The 26,550-nt window shown below is 46.0% G+C and overlaps 2 protein-coding genes across 2 annotated transcripts; one reads left to right on the top strand and one right to left on the bottom strand.

Annotated features, from left to right (window-relative positions):
• Window positions 1–1,206: 1,206 nt before the first annotated feature.
• On the bottom strand, window positions 1,207–23,625 carry LOC126561698 (lysophospholipid acyltransferase 6). The gene is made up of 5 exons (XM_050218002.1): window positions 23,342–23,625; window positions 3,382–3,605; window positions 2,963–3,302; window positions 2,751–2,889; window positions 1,207–2,681 (listed from the first exon to the last, which is right to left on the bottom strand). The coding sequence occupies exons 1-5, from the start codon at window positions 23,438–23,440 to the stop codon at window positions 1,207–1,209; spliced, it is 2,277 nt and encodes a 758-aa protein (XP_050073959.1). The 5' UTR covers window positions 23,441–23,625.
• Window positions 23,626–25,485: 1,860 nt separating this feature from the next.
• LOC126562775 (DNA repair protein complementing XP-A cells homolog) lies at window positions 25,486–26,465 on the top strand. The gene has a single exon (XM_050219357.1). The coding sequence runs from the start codon at window positions 25,489–25,491 to the stop codon at window positions 26,326–26,328; it is 840 nt and encodes a 279-aa protein (XP_050075314.1). The 5' UTR covers window positions 25,486–25,488; the 3' UTR covers window positions 26,329–26,465.
• Window positions 26,466–26,550: the final 85 nt, after the last annotated feature.

Here is a 26,550-nt window from a genome sequence, read left to right as displayed (position 1 = left end):
TCATATTTAACAGGGAATATTTCCGTTTCGTTTTTTATGGAAGCTTTTAACCACCCTGCAGTAGTAGTAATAGTAGTAGTAGCAGTGAGTCAATGAAAATCGATCAAAAAGGAAGAATTTTATAAAAAAAAATATCGGCCCTCATATGGAAGCGACTCGTTCGAAATTGCCGTTGGAAGTTGTCCACCACAACCGGTTGTCTTTTTTGCGGGGAGAAGGATTCAAAACAAAATGAAAAGAATCTTTTATCAATCGGAAGGAAGAGATTACACGAGTGATGGAGAAAATTTGGAACAAATTTCCACTTATTGTGTGAAAGGGAAAGTCCTGTGATGTAAAACACTCTGTGGCTCCTCCATGCCCCTTGTTTTGCTGCCTGTAATGCCTAGCCACTTTACTAAGACGCTGTTCCTCCCTATAACTGTCTCTCTCGCTCTCTTCTCTCTATCATCTAACATTCTGGTGGGTTGGGACCTCTCCTGATCGTTTCCTTGGAAGCAACTGAGTAAATTGGGATCTTTGTTTGTTTTTGCTTGCTGGACAAAAATAACGCGCGATTTATGTTTTTATCGAAGACACTCATACACACACACACACACGCTTACATACATACATATACGAAATATTAGTATATAATAATAGTGTCCTTCATTTGCCTGTTTCTTTAAAAAATATATGTATATATCCTTTTCTTGGCTCCATTATCTCTTCTTCCTTTTTGTTACGCGCCTCAGTGGCCGATTTTCCACCACGACTACGTCCCTTTTGTGCTAATATGCTAGTAGTGTAGTACAAGTGTTAATTGTACTTAGCAGTAGTAGTTTGTTGTGTGTAGTATTTGTGCGCTACGCGATCGTTTGCTTTGGAAAGCTCTGCTTGTATGACGATTCCATGATTCGTTAATCGCTGTTTTGTGCATGTCCGTCCAGAAGCTGAACAGCTGAACCTCTCCATAGGGATTAAATTCCCAAAGGGACCAAATACCGGAACACACACACATACACCACCACCACTACCACAAATCGTGCGTCCAATGTACGTGCGTGTGCGTGTGTACGAGCGATTGAATGTTGTTGTCTAGGAACTCACTTTACAGTTGAAAATCGATCCGTCAATGGGGCTGGTGATGGGGATGTAGATGGGAAGAGTATTTGGCTGCTGTTTCGTTGGTTGGTAGGTTGATCTGTTTTTGGCTGGCCATTTAGTTTACTTCGCATGCCCATTGCTCAACACAGCCGGCAATACGTTCGCTTGCTGGACGGCCGCATTCAGCGCATCGATTTCCTTCTTCAGGAACGCATTGCTGCTGCTGGTGTTGGTGGTGGTTATGGTCGTGGTGATCGGGTGGCCATTTCCGGCATTAATGTTGCTATTGCCATCGGCCGCATTGCCATTCAGCCCCGCAGTAGAACCGTGCGCCTTCCGTGGAATGTACAGACCACCGTTCGTTTCGTCCGGCATGCGCATCAGATCATCCTTTAGCTCGACGAACCCCGTCACCGTCTTGTCGATAAAGTCCTCGATGTTGCGCGTCTCCTGCTCGAACTTCTCCTTGATACGTTCGCGCGTCAGCTTCGAACCGCTCTTACCGTTGGCGGTCGTCGAGGTGGCGCTGTTGAAGGTGTTGTTGTTGTTGTTGGTGGTAAAGATGGTGGCACTGTTGTTGTTATCCTCTTCGGACAGGAAATTGTCAGTCTTTTTGTGGTTGCCATTGATGGTGGTGGTGGTGCTGGTGGTTAGACAGAACGGGTCCACTACGTCGTGGATCACCTGTTGCTGCTGCTGCTGGGAGGTGGAGTCAACGGAACTCGGATCACTTCGGCGGCCATTTTCGCCACCCCGAAATCGAATCCCCCCAGTACCATTGCTACTTTCCATCGATTCTACGGGTACGACGGTGGTAGTGGTGGCCCCGATCGGTTTTAGCAAACTGCGGCCTACCGATTCATCCGACCGCCGACTGCCGGCGCTGGCCGTCTGTTCGTCCGTGTCGGCTTTAAGCTTGGTGCGCGAACGGGCACTCGCCGACTGCCGGCTACCCTCGCCCCGCGGTACGTATTTCGATAAAATAAACACAGTGATCAGAGCGACTAGATGAAGGCACATAAACACATTCAGGTACATACGAAGACTAGCCTTAAACTCGAGCAGCACGAACGGAAAGGTGGCGTAGCCCATGAAGACGCGCGTTACCAGACACGTCAGCACGTCGTAAAACACGCGTGACCCGGCCGTACCCTGGAACGCTGGCCGGAACAATTTGCGGGCGATGCGTGCCGCCATTACGATCAGCGCCCCGGTTGCGAACGTCATGTAGTAGCCGGGATAGAACCCGTGCCACAGTGCGCTCAGACTGAAGGTGAGCACCGTGCCGTAGCGCTTGGGCACACGCTCAAACACGACCATGCGCAGCCAGCGGTTGGTGCCGGCATTCCACGCATTGATGCAGTTGCGGAAGTTGGTACCGAACTCGAACTCCAGCACCTGAATGTTGGACAGCATGTCCCAGCGGGGCGTAACGCCATCCCGCTCGTCGTACCCGTTGAAGCCGAGCCCGGAATTGTTGCAGATCGCGTCGGCCATCAGCCAGGCGAAGTAGTACTTGAAGCGGACCGCAGTTGTGGCCATCATCATGTACCACAGGGAGTAGAAAAAGCCGGAACTTGCGATAAAGCCGTCATCTGGAAGTGGGAAAACATCTCATATGAGCCGGGAATTGTGCATTCAGGATGGAAAATTCTTCTACAAACCTTTCATCGTTTTGATCGGGTATATAGTGGCGAACTTCACGAAGATCAGTGCACACACCAAACTTGCAATCACCTTCTTTACGACCGCTTTCACTGGCGATGGTTCGTGAACGATCTTTTTCTCGATATCGTACTTTGCCTGCAAATTAAAGAATAAACGATCGAAAATCAATCTCTGTCTGCTAATTCCCGTCGTTACAAAAGCCACTCACATTCGCCGATGTCTGCTTCATGATGTGACAACCCTCGATAAAGTCGATGTAATCCTTGTAAAACACCAACGGACCCGCCATCAGCCCCTGGAAGTGTAGCGTGTAGGAGAAAAATTCGAGCGGCGACGGTAGCTTCCGGATCGCGTGCTGCTGCTGGCTCTGCGTTAGATCCTTCATTTCGCGAGTAAAGCCATCATGAATGCTGAACGCCAGGCTGGTCACCTTCTGCGTGATGATCATCAGCGGACCGGTAATGTCGAGCGAGTACGATCCATAATCGTAGTACTGCCGGTGTAGATGAATGCAGGATAGATAGAACAGTGCCACGACCATGACGAGTCTGAAAAGTATGGCAAAATAAGTTAGAGGATCGGTTGGCGGTTATGACCGGCAGGTGCGAGGGAACCGTACGCTCTTACCGTTGGACGATCTGTGGGTTCTGTGTGCGTATGACGACATAGCAGACGGCTGGCAGACCGGCAATGTGGATTGCTTGCTGACCGAAGCAGAAGTAACCGAAAAACAGACCGATCACTAGCCCGATTGCGTGTCGGGTGCTGGCTGACACCTTGGACGGGTGTAGGTAGGAGCGGAACGCTGACGCGAGAATCAGCGCCAGAAACTGTGTGATGAGGAAATTAACCTGCAATTGAAGAGAAAAAAGGATATTGTAAGGATAAGTGATTGCCACAAGCATACTTTACTATTTACCATGAAACAAAGTTTACCGGGTGAAAAGACAAACAAATCGAACTATAAATCAATAAACGATCGTAAATCCTCTTACATAAGATCAGCTATAATCAGTTAACGATCATCAATATTATCGAAAAAAAAAAATAGTAAACATATTTGTGCGCACCAACAAACCGTTGCCTGCTACAGTAATTACGATGAAGAACCTGCGTTCAAACATATCCGTAAACAACAGCAACAAAAAATCCAAAAGGAGGTCCCCGCTTATCAAATTCGCCAGTCGCGACCGGTTTTTATCAGTGTCCAACCAACATGCACCAGACACAAACAAACTGATTGCATGTGTCCCGGGCTTTCATTAATACCCGTCACCCGGAGATAGTGTCCGTGTCTCGCGCGATGGGTTCAACGAGAGTACGCGAATCGATGGTTTGCAAGCCAATCACGGCAAGCGCATGATAATCCGCGTGATCTCGTCTTGCCGAGCGACCAAAGGTGGAGCACAATCAAGCTTGATGAGGATGGATGGGATGTACAAAGAGATGGCATCTATCAGACCGGTCAGACAAGCGTATATAATCCAATTGTGAGGGATTAAGCCAATTCAAGTAGTGGAATTATGTTGTTAGTGTACCCGGTTTGATCCAGCACCTCTTCTCGGCAGGCAGTGTTGATATATCAAGCTCTAAATAACCAAAAACCAAGATGTTCTCTATTATGCTTTAATTTGTAGCTAAAGCTATGCATGACCTAGATTGGCTAATTCCTAGCACCAGAACTTTGGCTGGCTCGATATCACCAACCGATTGGCCAGTTTAAAAAGCGCTCTTGGCATCAGCAAACAGAAACAAAAATCCTTACTACTCTCGGGGTACCATCTGGGTGAAATTGGCAAGCGATGAAAACAAAACTCTAATCAAAAGCTTAAGGCTGGGTTTTGGGACGTGAATCCGGGTCAAGGATTTAACGCTGAACACGTGTGTATGTGTGTGTGTGTGTGTGTTGGTGTATATTTTTCATGCTCTCGGAGGAGTTTCGGTTGCGTGGTTTTAGTTGCAGGTTTTTACTAGTGTGTTAAATAATTGGGTCATCCAGAAGGAGGGTAGGACATTGTGGTTGAAAAATTGGTTGCTCAATCAGTATTTTGAAGATGCCGGGAGTCGGTTGTTTGAGGAACAGTTTATTTGCCACCAATGATCAGAAGTTTTTTGGTTAGGATTTCCAACAGCTTTTCGAAAGCAAAACTTGTAGCTTTACACCTTTGTGGGAAGTAAACAGCAACTACTTCCATTTATGTAACTGCCTTAATGTTGGAGCATCATCGTAATGCATTTTGAGATGTTGCACAAATCCAGTTCTAGTGCTGCTTACGAGTACGTGTGCAACTCGAAAGAGAGAGCAGATGTGCTCCAAGTGCACCGCCTCCCCGTCACGTAATAGTGGATTAGATTTCTCCTCACAAGTCTGTCTGCCGGTATCGACCTTGACCATGAACCATGTGGATGGTACACGATCGGTAAAACGAGTTTAGAGAGATCCCTATTAGACGTAGGCCGATCCAACCACCATACACACACTTGCTCCCTAGATGTGATAATGATGTAAAGGGCCAGTTTTCCAAAACGGATGACGGCAGCTATCTCCAGAGTGCAGCAATTTGGCATGCGCGATCTGGAGAGAGACCTTGGACGGTTCGGTGCGCACATATAAGTAAGCACGTGCCTGAAAGCGTGTTTTCCTACCAGCTGCTTGCTTCATAATGCATTGGACGCGTGCTCGGGGGAAGGTTGACCGGTGCGCGATTTGCCACCGACACCTTGAGCCAGTGTTGCAAGTGCTTCGGAAGCAAGCGGTTTCACCTGAACAGAAATGATTCATTTAGTGTGCATAATTCATTCTTTTAGTGCTTTTTCTTTGTTTTTGTTTTAGCAAAAGAGATGACTTTACGGTCCAATTAAGTAGTAAAGAACGAACCAAGGTCATTGCTTTTGCTCCTCGCTTCTAACAAGGATACAGAGCAAGCTGTCATATCCTTTAATTGATCGTCTCGGCGTTAAAACTTACCCGGCTAGCCAACTTACATATTTTATGACACCTAGCTCGACGAGATAGCCTCGTGTCCGTTGGAGCAGATCACCTTCACCGGACTGGTGGTCATCTAAGCCCTCCATAACGATGGGGATATGATGGATGAGGTGTTCTCACCTAAGAATGTGACTACACACGTCACCCAACACGCTTAACACTATCACTTGTAAACGCTACAACCGATTAGCTTAACACGCGCACTTTACCGGCTTACACCGAACGGCAGCCGAAAACATTATTGGACAAACTTTTCCATGATCGATTCGAGACCAAGCTAGTGCGCAAGCGGAAGCTAGGAAACTGTACGAGAAGCAGAGGCTCTAGTGTTTGGTACACACACGGTGTGATTTATTTGACATTTATAGAGCGACAAAGCGGCAATAAGGTCGAGGAGCAGTAAGTATTAAGAAGCAAAGTTTTCCATTTCCAGGATCCGGATAATCTTTCGGGGTAGGTAGGGGAGCTAGAGATCAACAGGGGATTGGATCTGCTCGACGAGATGGGAGAAGGTTTCGTAATCGACACCGAACAGTAGTACGAAAACAAGCGGCAAGCTAAAATCCGAAAAAAGAGCTTCATAAAGGGAGAAGCAAAACAAAAAATGCGTACTGGAAAAGTTAAACAAACAAACTACAACACGGCGTGATAGGCGAGAAGGAGTAGAAGAATGTTGGAATGCTGGAAAGTTGGGAACGTTGTTTGCCAAACTGGCTCGATCCGGAAATTCGATCCGAAGATAGGGCACAAAGACTAGCTTCAATAAACTTCCCTTTTTCTCCTGGTGGCCGTTTCACAGGGTGGTGGCAGCAGCAGCATTAACAATCGGTATTCATACACCGAACATGACTTTCTCGCTATGCCGTTTGCTGGTGTTATCGTTTCATCTCGTATCTGTCATTAAATTTTGGAACTGGGACATGATTTATCGTGCTCAACTCCAGAGAGACAAACCGAGTAATTGTAATTAAATATCCATTAGTGGTTGCAAAACAACGCAGAGTCTGAAGCAAATAAACCTTACAGAGATTTGAACCGGAACCGTTTTTTTTTTATAGGTAGATGCATATTATTTTAAAACCATCATCCCATTGCGCATCGTTTCCCCCGATCTAAACCACAACCCCTCAAGGTGAACAGGCATGTTGGCAAGCAAGCGATGCTAGGATGGCGCGCCAGACAGGTGAAACATTTCCCAATCACCCATCGACATAAATCTCCTCCGGGGGTATTATTGACGGCTCACAAAACTAACCCTCGCCACCGAAAGGCAACGAAATAAACGCCACTCGAAATGTGTATTGCATTTTTAAGTGTATCGACACGACCCGATCGGGGACGATTGGGGGGGGGGGGGGGGGGTTCGGTGGGAGCCGTCATCATTAAAATGATGTGGAAATACGTACCAACGCCAAAAAATATCGCAGCGGTGGTAAAATAAAACATTTTGCCGCCTTGTAGAGCGCGCGCCTAAACACCACCGATACTACCGATACCACACACCACCACCACTGCCTGATACTGTCGAGGGCACGTATTCGACCAAAATTGTAAAGTGCAAAAATAGCAGAACAAAAACGGAGAAGAACGGCACAAGAACTTTCCAACGAAAGGGGTTCGACCGTTTCGTCCCATTCGTTGGAAGGGCGTGGGTACCAAAAACGCCGTACCAACCAAAAATCATGAAACACACTTACGCCGGGGTCCAATAAAAATCGAAACCAAATCATACACAACCACCCACAGCCCAAACGGTACACATATAATGTCGATTGCGGATCAACTTTCGATGAAAGGTTAAGCTGCATTATTATTATTGGTCCGATATGGGAGAGAGGGTGCACGGTACAACAGCGAACTTCCTCATGTCGATCAACGGATCGGTGCGCCCTGTGCCTGATGGGAATGAATTATTGGCGCTCGTAGAAAACGAAATTTATAACCTGCTACGCCCTAAAAAAGAGGACCTAAAAGACGAGCGGAAGGGGATGACGTGGGGCGAGATGATGTAGAATTCACATACACTAGCAACAAAGAGAAGAGAAGAGAGAGACTTGGAAAACAAATTATACGCGAACGTGTTTAAATTATTGGGTCTAAATCCTGGTCACGGCATCAAGCAATTCTCCCCTTAAATGCTTGTGCTCTAAGCTGTCCTATAGCTGGATGTTTGAATCATTTAAATGATGCTTATCAAACGTATGAATCCTGGTCATTGCACCAACACCCTTTAAAACAAAGAACATTTTGGATCATAGACAATGCCTCAGATTTGTGAACCTTCAAATTTGTTCAAAATTCAAAATTGTTCAAGAAACACTTTACTAACTTACTGTTACTTGAACTCCTTTGCAGGTATTTAAGATTCTAGACGATAGTAAATAAAAATTGCTTTATTCATAAACACTTTCCTAAGCAATTGGGATGAAAACACGGTAATAAAACGGAAGCAAAATAAAATAGGGAAAAATAAACAAACAAAAAGCTTCTTTTCCTTCACACTTCCTGCCAACATCAACATTCCGTTTTATTGCGCAAATAAAACCACTATAAACTAATACACAATAGCTACTGCTTTGCTTCAATAAGGAACCACCAACACCCACCCACCCTTGAAGGAAATGGGAAAATAGTCGTCGAGTAGAGAGGGGTTTTTTTTAATACAAGAAGAAATTTAGGCCATTCCGTCCAACGATTCTGCTCGGCATAAAAATAGAAGCTTCGGCAGCGCAACACACACCCAAAGGCGCCTGTTGTCACAAAACACGGAAAACACGGCCACCAGAACACATTGAATAACTATAATGATAAATAATTTCACGCGAAACAATTTGCGAAAACAAGCGCAGAATCGATTTTCTCGCAAAGCAAGGTGTTATATCAATTTTACCCGTACTTTTTCCTCTGGCAGCCGCTGGGTGTGTGCGGGAGTGAAGGCAGCCGCTTTTTTGCACAATTTCTACCAAGTGGGAAATTGAATTTAAGCTTTTCCTTCACGTACACATTTTCCCTGGAGAACACGTACACATTTTCCCTGGAGAACACACACACAGTGAACGACCGAAGAAGGTCCTTGGCACTGGTTTGTGTGTATGCTCGAAGTAGTCATATAAAGCCACGCAATAATTGCGAAACTAACCGATCCACAACATCCTACAATCATCAACCGAACAAAACGTACCTCCTTTCGTACAATAAAAACCAATGAATGGAGCAAAAATAGAGTGTCTTATCCCCGGCCGTCATATCTGTGTTGCGGATGTTATCGAGCGTGTCCCAATTGCAGGGCTACACGGGAGGACACGAGAGAACCAGACCAAGGATCTTAATTACTTTTGTTAATCTAATCGTAGCCCTCGCCTCCCTCGCCACACAATTCTCGTTCCCAAATTTCGCCAATTTCGCGTGCACAGTGCGAACCCTTAAAAGGCGAAACGAGTATAGCGAGTATGACCCACATACACACACACACACATACAATTAAACACACCCACCCACCTCAGAAAATGCGTCAGAACGGCAAGGATAACGTTTGCTTCTGTTTGTGAGCCGGTGGTGGTGGTGTATCACGTTCGTTTCATCTATCTGTTGCTCTCGGTTCTGCACCACTCCACTGCCATCTGACGCTTGGAATCGGGTGCCAAAATGGCGCGCGGGAAAACCATCGTAACAGTGTCGCCATGTCGGAAAGCTTGACCGAGAGACTGACATGCTAGCAGCCATTTACAGTGTGGTCTCACATTTTAAGGACGTCAAACGACACCGTGCTACTACGGAATTCTGTAAACAGAACGTAACCAACCAAGAAAGACACTCCTGCACAGTATGGAAGCCAGCAGGACCCAGGACAGAACACGCTTGCAACTGCCAAACAATCGCCATAAAAGTCACAACTTTAAAAAAAGAACAAACCATGCCAATGACGAACGTCCGGACGGAGAAAACGCCCCGACGGATGACGATGATGACGATTACACACTTGCCACAGTCAAAAAGTCAACAGTTCAAATCATGAGGATGGTTTTAGTTCCAGGACACGAGGACACGCTCGTCCCCTCGCTCGTCCTCGTGCATATCGTTCGAGTGAGCAAATAAAAATATGAAATGACAATAAACCACCCGCACCCGGGATCGTTCTGCCCACTAAAGCACCAATAACCATATAAATGTAAACGACATCATTTGTAATATGCTGCGAGCTGTGTATATCACTGCACAGTTATACTGTTTCGGTGTGTCGTTTGTGGCACATGTGGAATGACATTTTCCGACCAATTAATGTTTGATGCGAGGACCATTGGATGGGATATTTTCTCCACAACGAAGCACACAATTCAAACATTCGTCCAAAAGCTCCAAAAAGTGGACCAAAAAATGTAGAACATTGCATTCGGCCATAAAGTATTCAACAGGTGTTAACAGCGGCCCACCATTAACTCCTTATCCATTTCAGTTCGAACACGGTCCCTCCACCATCACCCGGTGGTCTCCGGTGGGACCAATTTCGGGGCCTCAATTAAACCTATCTCTTATCGAGCACACGGCAAAAAAATCGGGCCGAAAGCAAGACAGAAATATGGGAAGTATTTAGATGCCACTTTTCGAATTAACATTCACCCATAACATCGCACTTGTAGGACCTCTCTCTACTGTCCGCCCGAAAATTGCGTGCCATATGGTCGTAAAAGTTCATCCGAATCGAGCCAAAAAAACGCCACACCGAATGATAATTAAGTTGCGAATGGCAGCAAGAACACGAGGCCGATACCGTCTGGTTTTGGTCTGCTAGCACGGCACCTCACCTCGCACCACACATCGCCACAAAGTGCTTTCGGGTGCGGATCTTCGAACTGTGTGTGTGTCTTCGGGGTGTCAAACGTAATGACATGTTGCTTTCAAACATCGAACAAATTACTATTCATGGAATGGAGTTAGGCTGATAGGAGTCGTTTCAAAGGGATTTCGGAGGGGGGGGGGGGGGATATAATTCATTAGCTTGAAGAGTCGATGAAGGGGGAGGGACATGCTACGAATAGCCCGGGTTAAGTTAAATGGACTGTTTTTGACCCGTCTTCTTCGCCCTTGAGATAGCGGGAAAAAAAGGGAAAAGGGTTTCCCTTCCCTTCCGAACGCCTAAAACACATTGGTGGTGGTTGTGGTATTATGCAATCTTTCATACGTCCAGCGAACCGAGAAAGAGACGGTTTGACTTTGCACAGTATCAGGAGTTCAAGGATTAACTCGAGCTTTTCCATCTCTCTAGTTTATAAAAGAAAAAGCTTTATTTTTTTGGGAAAAAGTTCTCCATAAAAGGAGATAGAGCTCCACAAGTAGAGCTGGAGGAGATTTTGGCAGGATGAGTTTGGGGGTTTTCACCGTTCGCGGAGGTCAAAGATGTCTGCCATTATCAGACGTACATCAACAGAAAACAGAGACGCGCTTCTAGCATTTTAGATCTTTCACTTTTCCAGAGAAAAAAAAAAGCGAACCGCTTCATCGTTTGTCCTCTGTGAAGTAGCGTTCGTTTTACTCACTCTGAAATTAAACTTGTGCTTTAATTGTCGCAATTCCAGCTCGCGCCTGAGATAAGGCGAGATGAGACTGACTGACACAGAGAAACGAGCGACACATTAGGTATTCCAGTGCTGCCAGCAGTTAGCGTTATAAAAGATTCTATATGATGCGTATAATTTCGCGACTAAAGTCTCCGACTGCTGGCTAGGTTTCAAGCTCATTCAACAGATGCAGACAGGCAACAGTCCCGTGAAAGTCACCACAAACTTGAGCAAGTTGCTCGCCAGAGTTACCCGGCGAGAGCATGGGAGCAAATATGGACCGAACCGAACGCAATCGGTCTAGCGCGGCCCTTGTATAAAGAGGAAAGTTTCATTTGAATTTTCTTCACGTCTCCGTACACCCAGCAATGCGTTTTCCCACCGCAACGTGCGAGCGCCCGTCTCGAAACCATCAACGTATCGTACCGACCAAGTCCATTTCCAATTTTCCATTGGAAGTTCTTGCGTTGTGAGTTGGCCACAGAAGCAAAAAGGACGACGCAAAACAACAAACCAGCCAAAGAGTTCGGTACACTCAGACAAACAACGGTGGCTTTTCCTAGGAAGGAGTCTTTCGGTGAAGTGTAAGCGAGCTGAAGGGATGATAAACAGAGCGCCCGGGCACAAGAGCTCACACAAAACCGGGGCATACCGGTGTGTGTGCCCGGTAAGTGAAGATGAACCGTAATAAACGCAATAATGAAGATTAATCCGGTGACTGAAGGCGCGGTAAGGCCGCAGTTTCCTTGTACACGTGTTGATTATTGCCGTGCATGAAATAGCTACCACACACCTGCAAAAGGGACGAGAAACTCTATCCATAGAGCGGTGGCCTCCCAAATGGTGGTGCGGTTGCTAAATGAAATCCTCCAAAGGATCAACCTCCGGGGTGAAAGTTTTTTTCGTACTACTTCTGGTAGAGCTACGATGTCCCAAAACTTCACAAAAGAGGGAGAGAGAGCGAGAGAAAGAGTGTCGAATTCCATGGTCCCACGGTCATCTATCATCAGCAGACGGAGTCCTGATTGATAGCGAGTGGCAAGGATTCTTATTTGATAGGTTTGATAAACTTTTGGAACCTTCTTTCTAGGAGATAGGAAGCGAGCGTGGGGAAACATAAACTTTGGGTATTTAATTTACCCGTTCTGGAAACAGATAGGGTCCAAAGTTTTAAAATGATCCGATGGCAATCACACTCACTTAAATCACTGCTCCATGCATTGAGAGCCAAACGCCTGGGGGGGAGAATTGTTTTAAATTGATTTTCTTGTCACGTGACCTTCAACTTCAAGTAAGGACTCTCCTTCAAACAAACATTGGGCTAAGGAGGTTGAGATCTTGTGTCCTCACAAACCAAGCACAAAAGCGAGGTGTGTGTGTGTGTGTTTTTTTTTTTTTCATTTCAAAAAAGGCTTTTCTCCCCCAGGATGTGAGGAGGCAATCCCTCACTTTGGATGCAAATCGATTGACCTATTTTAACAATCGATAGTCCTCCTCGGTGCAGAAGGCTCTCTCAGGCTGGTCTCTGGTTGAAATGTGCTTTTACTGTGAGCACCAGCACGAAGCACGAAGTGGACGGTAACAATCGTTCCCAAGTGGATGGGAAGGTCACAGGGTTTTGATTTGAATCGTATTTAAATAAATACGACTCTCGGGCTGCAATGAAGGACGTTCGAAGCTTAACGTAGCTGGAAAACACACGCGGTCGTGTTAAATGGTGCTTATCATCAGAAGCACAACGGCCAGATTGTGAAACACTTGAAATTTAATATACTTAAATGTGCTTTTTTCAACGAAACATCGCAACCAAACACCAGAGAACACGCTCATTTGCACCTTTCCTCACCAACGTCAAGTCACGGAGGCGCAATCGCTTCTTGCTTTACTTCATTTTCCGGCGCGGCCTAGAAGCCCATTAATTCATCGTTTCTACTCAATCCCATATCCGTCCATCCATCTGCGAAGGACACCGGCAGTTACACGGAAGAGCCCATCAACAGTTTTGTTTTCCAGCACCGCACCATTCGTCATCAGCGGACTCCCCAACGTTTGTCCTGCTCGCTGTGTTTTTGCCCGCCTTGGATTTGATTTCCTTTCCATCCACCGTTCTACTCTTAGGGCGCAGAGAAACACGCTTTTGCTTCGACATTTCCCGTGTGTACACACCATCGGCCCATCAGCATTTAATCGGGTGACATTGATGAGGTTGAGGTTAGAAGGTTAACGAACAACATTAGACTGTGCGCGCCTGTGAGCGTTTTTCCTTCCATTTCGAGATGAGATTCCACGGCAAAGAGGAACAAAAAGGAAGGAGCGGGCGGGTGTATGCGAGTGGGCATGGGAAAAAAGTGGGCATAAATTTGATTATGTCATATGCTACAACACATATCCCTGTACTCCGTTCACGTCGATGTGGTGGAGGAGGATTGGCTGAAAATGCATTCCCTCTTTTTCCGAACGATGATATTTCATTACGCGAAGAATTTTAACGGGGAACGTTGTTGGAGGAACCACACACAAAAAAGGGAGAGAGAGAAATAGCCCCAACGAAAAGGTCAAAAGTTAACCGATTTTCCATAACACCTTCAAACTGTACACACGAACGTCCATAACGAATGTGTCAATGTGGAGAGTGAGTGTGTTTAGATTGGCCCTGACCAAGAACTCGGGGAGAGATGGAACCTTATGCCAAGCACAAGATTTCACAGAGAGGCGAAAAATCAGGGATGGAAGGAAAAACATGCCGCTGGTAACGTTGGCCTGGCCTTGGCTTTTGCTTTTTACACGAACTCCGATGGATGGATGGACGCTGTGAGACGTCCTTCCGTTCTGAAACATTTGCACTGCTGCTGTGTGTACTAATTATACGTCGTCGTCGTCGGACATTAGGGAAACGAAAATTCCTGAGGAAGTACAGATAATAAAACAAAAAACGAGACTTAGCCCTAACACTAGACCTCGGCTAGACTTCGAAGCGTCCAAAATAGAAGGTTCAGTTCCGCCCATGAATAGTCAACTCGACGGCTAGAGTGATATCGTCAGTGACCGGAGTACAGCACAATCGATGTACAAACTTGCTCTTTGCTCAACTATAGTTCCTTTTTTTACCAAAGGTACTCCCCCCAAAAAGGTGTCGGGACGCTGTCCCTCGTCCAGTGTTTCGTCCAACAAAAAAGCATATGACGTTAGCAGCTTTTCCAATGGCAATAAAAATGATCCTTTGAAGAACGGAGAACAAAATAACGACCCAAAAACCAAAACCCCAAAAATAAATCCTTTTTGTTTAATATGGGGTGTGGCACACACTCACAGACATCACTCAACACTCAAAAATGCTGCTTCTCGCGGCTGGCCCACCCGAAAAATTGCAGTTGTTGTCATTCAAAGGCACCAACCGAAAAGCAAAGGAAAACACGTCGATCAATCGCACATACACACCACAGATATAAAAGTGCCGCAATTCGGCGGATTGCTTTTTTTTGCCTTGCCCTTGCAGTTTTCCGGAGTCTTTTTCTGCTTTTTATTTCAAATTTGGGGTTTCCCCACAAACCGTACTACTATGCGCTTTTTGCAGCTTGTTTTTTTTTGTGTTAGTGTTGGAGTTGGTGCTTTTTTGTGGGGGTAGTTTTTTTTTTAAGACGACATCTCTTTTATCGTGAAGGACACTCACACACAAACACAATATCAAAGAAGGACGAGTTGGAGTGGAGTAAATTTTTAATCATATTCTTCAGCATCCGCAGCGCAAGGTTTTTTTTCCTTCGGTAGGAGCACACACCCGCATTTCTAGGGATATAAAATGACACATTTTAAACCCCTCCGCGTACGATTACCCGTTACGGCTGCGGCCGTCTAGAAGAAGGAATAGTTTGCTGGTTCAAAAAAAAAACCTCCATGTAAGATAGTGTGTTTGCTCCATTCCAAGATGAATCATAAAATAAACCGATGAGTTAGGTTTGCTTTTTTTTTTTTGGGGGTTGAAGAAAAACCTAAATAAAGAAATTTCCATCTCCAAGAAACCTGCTCGCTGACGTCAAAAAGCCGGCAATTTTCCGGCTTAGGGCAAATTTTCCAAGCAACAGCAGCCAGCAGCTTGCTACTGGAGAGTTTATTGACCAAAAAACAACCATTAAAAGCTCGAATGGCATTAAACAGTATCAGGAAACCAAGAAAGGGCGACAGAGGGTGAGAGAGAGAGAGAGAAAGGCCTTTTAAATGTCGCCGACTCGGGTGGCTCAGCCCAACCGACTAGCGAGCGGTTGAGACGTCTTGATGAATATTTAACGACGACTGGAGAGGTACTGCTGCTGTTGGCGGAGTGCGGCACGCCAATGTCAATAAAACATCGATTTGGTGGCACGTTTAAACACATTCCACTAAGCAAAGCGTCCCACAGTATCATCTGCACACATTATCTTCTACCACCGTTTGGAGAGCGGGAAGCAGAAAGTAGCTGGGCAATCGCCGGGTGATCGTTAGGAGGATACGACGACTGCACTCAGGCACAGGAAATTAAACAAAATGCTTAAAGCAGAGGGACAACACACGAAACTCGAAAATTGCTCCACTGCATTAGAGGACGCTTCTCACACCGTCACAAAACAAGCGAAAATCGCCAAAGAACATAAAATAGACTAAACATCCTAAGCTAGAGCACAAAGCGCCAGGGCACATGGGCTCAGTTTTTCCTTCTGCTTTGGGATCTTTTCCGATCCCCTTTCCACAAGGGCACAAAACGGTAGCGAGCGCGCTGCTGGGTGGCTTTTTCTTTCGCTCGAACGAAGCGATTTAGACAGCTTATCTACTTGAAAAAGCCGGTCAATCCAAGCCGGACATGGTGATTAGCCAGGGCCTGGCTGACATTGATTGACGGAACGCTAAAAGGGATGGTAGGGGGAAGGGGAAGGGGAGGGGGGAAACGATTTGTTACGAAAGAGAGGAGGCATTTAGATTAGGTCCGATAACGTATGTTTCCGACTAATTATTTGTTGCGCCTAACCAACCAACTAAGCCCACCATTCGAATCAATCGGAAGAGTAGCAGCTTCTATCGAGAGGCAACCTTTGGCTGATAGTGTTTTTACCGAAGTGTTAATGAATCAGATAATGAATACACATATTTTTAGCGCCGCTTTGTGCTGTGACAAAGGCGGCAAAATAAGTCACAGGAAGCACCGGGAATGGTATGGAAGGCGAAGAGCTAAAACACACCGGAAAGAATTGGGTTGGAAAATTTCATGTATGACGACGCATGCTAAAATCAACACATCATACACACACAAACACACACACACAACCATCCCGGGTGTGTGTGTCGTTTTGGGGGCGAAGCGGTCCGGAACAGTGCGTGTGAAATTTGGCAGCTGGATTGCAGTTTTCCGAAGAAGCTTTGGAGGGGTGGAGAGCACCCCGAATTTGGGTGAAATTGTGCAGCGAATAGTTGACGATCGTGTATTAGTTTTACGGGTTTTGCGCCCGAGGGATTTGGTTGGGTTGGTTTCGCAAGATTTTAGGTGGAGGGCGCACGTTACAAAACAAACACGTGACTCGCGGTTTCGAAGCGGAGAGTAGACGACACGCGTCACACGTGTATCGGTTTCTTTGTTGTAATTAAAGGGTAGCCGTTTAAATTTATTAAATGCGTGCTGGAATTGAACACAACTTCGGCAGGCAATTTTCGAAGGGGGCCTGTTGTTTAATTAATTGAAAAAAGGTCGTAAGTATTGAGCTCTAAGCATTGGTAAAGTAAGCTCTAAGGTCATGATTGCTTTACATTGACTTACTAATCAGCTCTAGCTTGGGTGGCCCACTTGAGAAAAGGGTTTAGCAACATGACTCGATCTAGGTTCAATTTTCGACCTGGCAAAGCACATATGCACAGAAGTTTTCATACTATTCGGCTATGAAATATTCACGAAACAGAGAGCAGCTTTCAGAATGCAAGCTAAAAAGGAAGCAAAACAATACAAAATTTTGGTTTGTTTTGTCGCAAATAAAATATGTCTGTCTGGCCATCTGCTTCGAGTTCGAAAACACTAATCCAAAGAGTCAGATTTTGCACAATTAGCAACAACTCATTTTCCAAAAATCACGCCTAAAGGTTGCGTGCGTCTATTTACTTCACCACAGCCAACGACAACCCAACAGTTCACGTGGAAACGTTCTCTGTCCTCCTTTTCCATCCAAAAGCATCCATACATGGGGCACGTGCAGACCACTAAACAACTAGTTTGGCACCAGAAAACGCCGAAAACGAGTGAAAAAGCGTTTGAAAAAAATATAAATAAAATACCTTCCACTGGGAAGGTGTGTTACGACGACAGTTTTCGGTTCGTTACGCAAAATTCAAACACTCGTTGACATTCAAAACGTTGTGACCGTCGCCCGCCCCAAAGAGGGACTCCTTATTGCCGCCGCTTGTTTTTTAGCGGATGATGTCATCGATTAAATTGCGCCTCACACAGCACACACACACACACACGATGAATCAAAACACCGAAATCCAAACCCCAATTCCCCCCAACCTGGTTGGTGACACCGTTTTTGATAGTCTGTGTATTAGTGGTAGGTCCCCACTGGAAATGCAAACCAAAAAACGCAATCACGCCGCTATCTTCCAGGGTCCACTTGAGCAAATTGAAGCAAATCAAAGACGTTTGTTGGGGAGGAACTGCACATCAGAGTACAAACTGGCACGCTTATCATAGAGAAGGCAATTGAGTGCACTGTTGTATTGTGAATGCACTCATTGGCCCGCCAGTTTCAGCCAGATTGAGTGCGTATCTACGATCAACAATTTGTAAGAATTGATTGTTTCCTCATTTACTCAAAACTTCCCGTCCACTGTCTAAAGACGAACCAAACACTAAACCTCGCCACGCGTCCCTAAACTATTATTCTCTAATTTCCGCGAAGAAATAAGTACACAAACCGTAAACTAAACCTGGACCGATTAATTCGACGTCGATGACTTCCACGCGTATACTAAACGCTTTTTCGATGAGTTGACCGCACCAGCAGCACACACCTTTTCATTCCAGGGGGTGGTGGCCCTGAGTATGTTGGTGGTGGGGGTGAGATCGTTGCGTTTGGAAGCAAAAAGCAACCAAACCCATACCAACCCCCACAAAATCCTGTGTGTGTATGTGTGAGACTGGGGGTTAGCGCTTTGTTTTGGAACGCGAGATCGGGTGGCGCGCACGCTGACGGCCTACACAACACACCGGCCAACCCCTTTCGGAAATCGCGCGCCCAATGCCTCCCCATCGTTCTGAGTCAAGTCTTACTGCGGCTCACTACTGTTGACCTATTCTCCGGTGGGTTTTGCTGGTGTATTGGTGGTGTCGCCGCTGCCACTGCCGATCGAGTATTTGTCATCAGTGCACTGTTTTGGAGTGCGTCGGTGATTGTAGTACAATTTTAAATAAATTAATCGGTTACATTTGGACCAAATGGTGAACGATGGTGCATCCGGTTCCTCAAAGCAACCGAGTTGCATTGTAATGCAGTGGACCATCAACCGTAAACAATTAGTCAGAATATTAAAAGCAACAACCTTCTTGCTGCAAAAGAAGCAGGAGCTTGACAAAGTCCAAGGTGACATTGGCAATAAAGTTCACAGCAGCAGCAGCAGCAGCAGCAGCAGCAGCAGCAGCAGCAGTGCATTTGTTTTGTTTACCTTCGTGAAGAAAAATAGATCCATAAAATCGCACTTAACTTCACTCACCATCGCTACAAAATGACGATCTTACCGTTAATGTGTTAATGAAACATCCTCCATTTGTCTCTCCGATTTAAAATGATCGTAAGGTATGGGAGGATCAAGCTTCAAGGGAAGATCAGCAGGAACAGTAATGGAGTTCACATTCCATGACATCAGAGCTCGCGTAAAGCAGCTATCTTCACGTGCCAACCATTGGCCTCCTCTAACACCCTGCACAAATCCACGTGCACGGGAGAATGCAAACCTCCCCACCAGCCGCTACTGCTGTGCTTACGCATATATCAGTAACGTGTGAGCATAAACAGAGGGGTGAGATGCTGATGACGAAGCATCAGTAACAAACACAAAATCAGCTGACCACTAACAGGGCCCGCGCTAAAGTGGCCTGATGTTTTTGTTTAAGCGAAAACTTGCAAGGCCTTTAAAGCGAGCGCTGCTGAAGCAGAAGAAGGTGAATCCCCGTACTGATGAACTGTTATTTTTAATTCAATGCCACCACAAAAAAGCGTACCACGCACAGTCGAGGTTCACAAACTCAGCAAATACTAAAAAAATGAGCTCCTCAGCTTGGTTCTCTCTCTCTCTCTCTCTCTCTCTCTCTCTCTGTATTTCTCGCAACTCTTTGTGGACGATAATATCCGAGGCTGCTCCTAGCAGCCAGCCACGTGAATGTAACGTGGTGTTCATGGTAATGTAGTCACTGCTGAGAGAATGGTATTGAAGTGAATGATGAATGGTGATGATGCTTTTTTTGGTGATGTAATTTGATCTCGCTGTAACGTAAGAACGGATTGTCAAGCGAGTGACCCCATCGTCATCGCGTGGCGTGAGGCGAATAGATGACTAAATTATTTTTCACAAGCGGGCTGGTAAGTGCAAGTGATCGTGCAACAAATGAATCAGAGGAAAAAAAATCGCTAAGTGGTTAATAAAAATCTCCACAAAGTCACACATTAGCGTATGTCTTCTGAAGAAAGCCGTAGTAAACATGCAACTGTAGAACAAAAACTAGACATAACGATCATCCAATTAAAAATATAGGGTTATAATCGAGATTATTATAATTTATCTCGTGAGGTCATTTGAAAAGCGACAAAACAAAAACGTCGGTCGTTTGTAAACATTATTATTATTTCAAGGTTAATCAAGCGGATGAATTAATCTTTTTTGACATCGCAAATTTGAGAGGTTCATCACAACGACTTTGCAAGACGCAAATCCTTTCCCTGGGTGTAAGATTTTGGCGCTATCCTTATAGCTTACTTGGGTTAATTCTCTCCTATCTGGATAGATTAGCCATGGATACGTGGGACGATGGAGCGGCCCGATGGTGTAGGCGACAGCGGCGCTGGTCTTCATACGGCAGAGGACCGGGGTTCAAATCCCATCCAGACCGTCCCGTGGCAAGTCGAGTAAGCCATTCGATGGCCGGCGAGACCTTATAATTCGTTAAACCAAGGAGAAGAATACAAATCGATATTTATCTTATCGCGTATAAGCTTCCGACCCCATTATCGATAGGACTTCGGGACACCCCATCATTACCCTAGTACACCCAGCACTTACAGAACTTTAGTCTAGCTATTGTAAAGTTTATTGCTTAACAAATTCGATCAGACGTTATCTATCCGTGTTTATTTTTACATTTTTAACGCTACATGCCTCGCTTGTCAATTTGGACAACTTCAAAACCCTGATCACAAATCGGGCGAGCAGAACAGTAGTTACAACGCACTCTATAAAACTGTGGCGCCACTTGTTTGTCCCTGCCCGCATGCGAATTTATGTGGCGCTCGGGAGAGCTTGTGGAAAGTGTGTGTGTTCTCCCTCCAACCACAAGCCGGTTTTAAATCGGCCAAAGGAGTGCAAGAAATAGAAGGGGTAACTGAAGTTCGTTTTACTTTAAATTCAGTGTTGGCCCACATTTTGGGCTGGCCTTTTTTGTTGCCGAACAACCGAACGTAAATGAAGTACCATCACTGTTTTTCAGATATTGCCAACTAGGTGTGTCAATGTCGGCAAAAATCGAGAGTAATTCCTTGGCCCCTCCAGAAGAAAAAAGGTCACGGGAGGAATAGGCAAACAACCCCAAGGAATGCACAACAACAAAGTAAGCGTGCTATCGAAAGCGTTTCACCGGAAGCTTTGTGAAGACGGGCGCTGATGGCAAGGGCTAAACAGATTAATCATGACCACATGCGAATGCCATCGATGGGAAAGAAGCAATTCCCAATCAATCCTTTCCTTCGTTCGTTCCTTTGTTGGCGGCGTTTTGTAACGCTTTCGAAAGGGAAATTTCTCATCTACAAGATCTCGGTTTGGATGTTTGGAGTTAATTATAAATTGCCACTCTACAGCAACACAGTGAGAGCGTTCATTGTGTGGCAGCATGTTTTTTTTTCTTTCGCTGTTAATTCTAGCTCTTCATCAGAACAGGATGTGCTGGGTGGTAGCGTATCATCATGACGGTTGCGTGTGAGATTTGGTGGAGAAAAAAAAATGGAAGAAATCATCCAACACCACCGCCGCCGCGCGTTGGGAAATATTCAAAATGAAATCGAAAGCATGACGAGTTTTAGGGTTTTTAGGGGTGGGTTTGGGAAGATGTCTTCGCACGATCCTTCTTGTAAGTCGTCGTTGTCAGAACTTTGCTGCAGATCTCGAATGCAAACAAAACAGAAAGGTCACAGACAATTCCACTCGTTCGCGCGGGTGGACGCATTGCAGTGGCGGATCTGCGATGACTGGTTCTTTTGTTGCCAGCACAAAAGCAGGGGAAACAGAACAGAACAGACGACAGTGACAGACAAAATGGTAAGCGGCTGAAACGCACTAGCGTGTGGGACGATAAAAACGCGAGCGCTTTTCATTCGTCTTGGGGCGATGAAAGGACACACGATTCCCTTAAGAGGCTTATCGTTGCAGAAACTACTGCTTGCGCGGGGGTGCTTGTCTTGTAGTGTGTGTGTGCTTGATGCTCCTGCAATTTCGTTATTCGTCGTAGAGGGATTAGCGTGATGCATAAATTATTCGATTAGTATATATAAGTATATGCTTCTTACTCTCTGAGTTGGTTACCTCCTCGTAGGAGGTGGATCGCGCGGTCAAGAAGGTCATTTTTATCAACCCATTTTTGACGGAACGATCACAACTGAATCGCTACTTTTTCACACATACGTTGACTACTACACTACTACCAATAAACAACTTTTGACATTCTTCTTTATCACTGTGGGGTAGGCTTTTTTTGGGGATGGAATGATTAGCGTATAAAACATTCACACCGAGGGCATGATTTTTCGCTTATCACGAGAGGGCTTTGGCGCAGTAAATACGTTACTCTTCATTTCTGTACTCTCACTTATTCCCTTTTTAGCTACACACAATCGCACAATTTTAGCAAGGTCATTGTCCCTAAAATAAAAAGGGGAAGAAAAAGAAATGGCGTACAAAAAGCATGATAAACTTATCAGTCGTTGATTAATTTATGACAGTTGATAAACTTGTCGCGAATAATAAATGGCGCAACCTATTTCGCTAGCAGAACCCCAATTCGGGGCACGACCCTAAGGGGATTGCAAAGTCATTTATCTCGAAAAAAGGGAACGATTAGATATAGTAAGACAAATTTGTCACATCTTTGTGTGCGTTTGTTTTTAGCGAGCAAGGATCGTGATGAATATTTTCCAACCGAAAAAATTAAAGCAAAGAGGTGTGAAGATAGGCGCCCTTGTAAGGCAGCTGCGCTAGTAGGAAAATGACGATCTGTGCAACGGAAAATCAATGTCAATTTTTCGTCCTCTTCATTCCGTGATGAGCATTCGAACACCGGAATTTCCACTGACCAAACCACGGGTGAACAGAGCAGCAGAATGGCATCATCAGTGTCACACACCGCCCCGACTATTGGGAAAAAATCGATGCCGGTCAAGTAAGCAACACCCTAAAGATAGCAATCCCCGGATCGGGAAAAAGGGGGGAAAATAGAAGATGTGATGCAAGTGGTGTGTACAGCGGGAGTCAGAGAGCAAAGTGAAAATGACACCCCATTGGGAAACCGTCCCACACACACACACACACACAGACACCGGGGGAGAAAAAAATGTTTCCGAATTCGTGTTGCTCTTCTGATCGCAAACGTAGAAGAAAACTCGCGCGCCATCCTCATCAGGTCACCCCAGCCGAACCGAGGCGAAAGACGGTTTAATTATTTCAACTGTACAGTGACGTCCACTAACACACACATTGACACCGTGCGGCGCGCTTTTCCTTTCGTGGCTCACTATGATTAGGGAAAACTCTAAAAGCTACAGACACTTACCAAATCCACCGACAGGCCGCACATGTCGGCAAGCCAGGTGAACACGCGACTTCCATCGTAGTAGGCGTTCGCCCCAATAATGGTGGCTATTTGTTGCATCTTTTTGCTTCGGTGCCTTTCCTGTGCGTGGCTTCTGTTGTTGCTGTTGTCGTCGCCGTCTTGGCCGTGGTTGAAAGAATGCTCGCTGCCGTCAGCGAGTCTAGGCCGGATGCCCACGTACCGACGGACCACCTTCACTGGCCGACTGTTTCTTTCCTTCTGGGTCTGTTGGGCCGTCTATCGACTTCACTACCGGGGGATGTATTGCTTTGGGTGGGGAGAGAGGGGGGTTTCGTGGCGGGGGATGGCGAGCTGGACAATGACGACGGTTGGGTGGGTGGTACGATAATGCACACCCCCCGGTTCACCCGTTTTCGCGTTTGACACACACACACACGCACCAAAACCGGCTCAGCGAGATCGGATGATTTCCGATGACAAGCAGCGATGAATAACACCGCACCGCGCTGTACCCTCCTGCCTTTCTTACTCTCTCTCTTTCTCACTCTCACTCACTCCTTCGCTCTTGCACTACGGCCGCTAATCTCGCGAAAAGAGTACCGACTGCGGTGCTCTATTTATCTTCGCTTCGTTCCGTTCTCTCCCGCGCGCGACTCAGAAAGCAGGTAGGTAAATGGCCCCTCGCGACTACCTCGAGGACACAACAATGGAACAAAGCCTTCCGCAAACAACAGGAAACTCTTTTTCACACACACACGCACGCACTCATACACACACGTTGGTCACCTGTGCAACCCAATTACGCTGGGTGTAGGAAGAATTCTTTTTCCAGATTCACAGAATCTTTTTTATATAATAATGCACACATCAGCCAAACCACCCTTCTTGTGGTTGATCTCTCTTTACACACATACACATACACGTGCGCACCTGCTGCTTTTGTTGCTCCAAACTCCAAACTCGCGAAGGATGATTTGTTGGGGGGCTTTGAACCTCGCGCGGACGTCTTGTGAAAGCAGCACAGACTCCTTATTCTGCTGGCTGTCTGCTCTATCTGCACGCACACACGCACTCACTCCCCCACAATCACCATCCCAATGAGGGGGAGAATAATTTGTCACTCTTTGCTGTGTGTCGCCGCGGTTCGTCGCGGGCCGTCCTGGTCTCGGGGTAGATCTGGCAAATTTGGCCGTGACACATGCGCTTACTACGAGATGCTGCAGAACTGCTGTTGCTGTTGCCGAGCTTAAACGACGATGGACGCTGATGGAAGAAAGAGGAGCGATACAGGGGGAGGTGGCCGGTGCAAATTGACCGCGCTCTCGAGTACGGTGGATAAATAATGCCGGAACGCCCGCAACACTACTACCACCGTTCACGGTATTCTGGCTCTGTTTTCACGTGCGGTGCCGTTGTTCGTACATTAAACTACCGAAAATAGTTCATGATTTCAGCCACTGACGATTGGAAGCGGAGAACGTTTACAGGTTTACACCCGTCTCACAGTACTCACTGATGTTTGTACTTTGGCTGTTGTGTTGTTTGCTCGGTTCCGATTGTTTCTGAGGCGCTGGCTACAACTCGCACCAGCATTTGGTATCGCTCGATCTCTCTCTCTCTCCTTCTCTCTCTCTCTTTCATCGGTTTGACAGTTCAGTTGACAGCACTGTGGTTTCGCGATGTCGCAAAAAATCGTTTTTATTGTTTCTTAGATGGGCTGCTTTATTAAATGCTTGTGGCACAAAAATACAGCAATTTAATTTTGATGTAACGGCGTTGCCTCTAGATTTTTTTAAATTTACGCACAAACATTAAAAACTACAGTGAGTGGAATTGTATCACGCACAACTTTTGACGTTTTCCGTTCGTCGATTAGTTTGACAGCTCAATACGACCACGGACAAAAGCGCACAAAATTAACAACGTACCGCACGTGTGGGCGATTTTATTTGTTATATTAAAGTTTTCATACATTCCAGATCTTTTTGTCTATTTTGTACGATTCCCGGGTCTTTTCGTGTGTACCAATTCAAGTAAATCAACCGGCGATTACCAGCTTTTGCTTGGCAGTGTAGTTGAGCGAAGTTTGTTTATGCGTGTTTCGCAGTACTACTGATGCCTGCCGCTCGTTCCGACACCAAACAAAAATGAACGAAACGAAAACCTTTTCCTCGAAGGAGGAGAAGAACTTGTCCGACTATCAACGCCGCCGCATCGAGGAAAACCGTCAAAAAGCGATCAATCTCCGGCAGGCCCGGCTCCTAACGCACCCATACAATTCCGACAAGAAAACGGCGGAAACGGCCGTCTCGGTAAACAACGTGATTAAAGTATCCGGCACAAAGTACGTCGACAGTGGCGGTGGTTTTCTGATTGAACAACGAGCTAATCCGGTAGAGAAAGAAACTGACGAGGAAACTGGACCCGTCCCGGAATCGGATGCCGTTCCAGTACCGGTGGAATACGATGAATGTTTGGAGTGTGGTGATCGGTTTGCCGATTCCTATCTACTGAGCACATTCGACTATTCTGTGTGCGATGCGTGTCGAGAACCGGACGGTCAACATTCGCTCATCACGCGTACCGAGGCGAAACAGGAATATCTGCTGAAGGATTGCGATTTGGACCGGCGTGAGCCAGTGTTGAAATACATTAGCCGTAAAAATCCGCACAATGTGCGATGGGGCGAGATGAAGCTGTACTTGCACCTGCAGATCGAAAAGCGCGCGCTGGAAGTTTGGGGCACCGAGGAGAATCTTATGAAGGAGAAGGAAGAACGGGAGGAAAAGCGCGAAGTGGCGAAAGTGAAGAAGTACAACAAACGGTTGAAAGAGCTGCGGATGGACGTGAGAAGCAGTTTGTATGATAAAACAGTTCAGGCACATGTTCATTCGTACGGCGAGTCGGAGGTGTACAACGAGGTGGACGATACATACACACGAACCTGCGAGTCTTGTGGACATTCGGAAACGTACGAGAAAATGTAGACAGGTGCTCCGATCTCCAATCATCTAATGTTTAAAGCTACTAGCGCCTATGGGATTAGATTTACGCTCTTGAAAATTTGTATTGTTAACGTTTCTCTTGAAATTATCATTAAAACAGATAATTTTAGTTCCTCCGGAAGAAAATAAGCTCTTTAAACTGACTCAATTTACTCGCAGCTTTCTTCTCCCATTGGTTTACTTTCCCACCTTAAAGGCTAACCT

The sequence above is a fragment of the Anopheles maculipalpis genome, chromosome 3RL (assembly GCF_943734695.1).
Source record: "Anopheles maculipalpis chromosome 3RL, idAnoMacuDA_375_x, whole genome shotgun sequence".
Classification (NCBI taxonomy): domain Eukaryota; kingdom Metazoa; phylum Arthropoda; class Insecta; order Diptera; family Culicidae; genus Anopheles; species Anopheles maculipalpis.
This window is presented reverse-complemented; position numbering and strand designations above follow the sequence as displayed.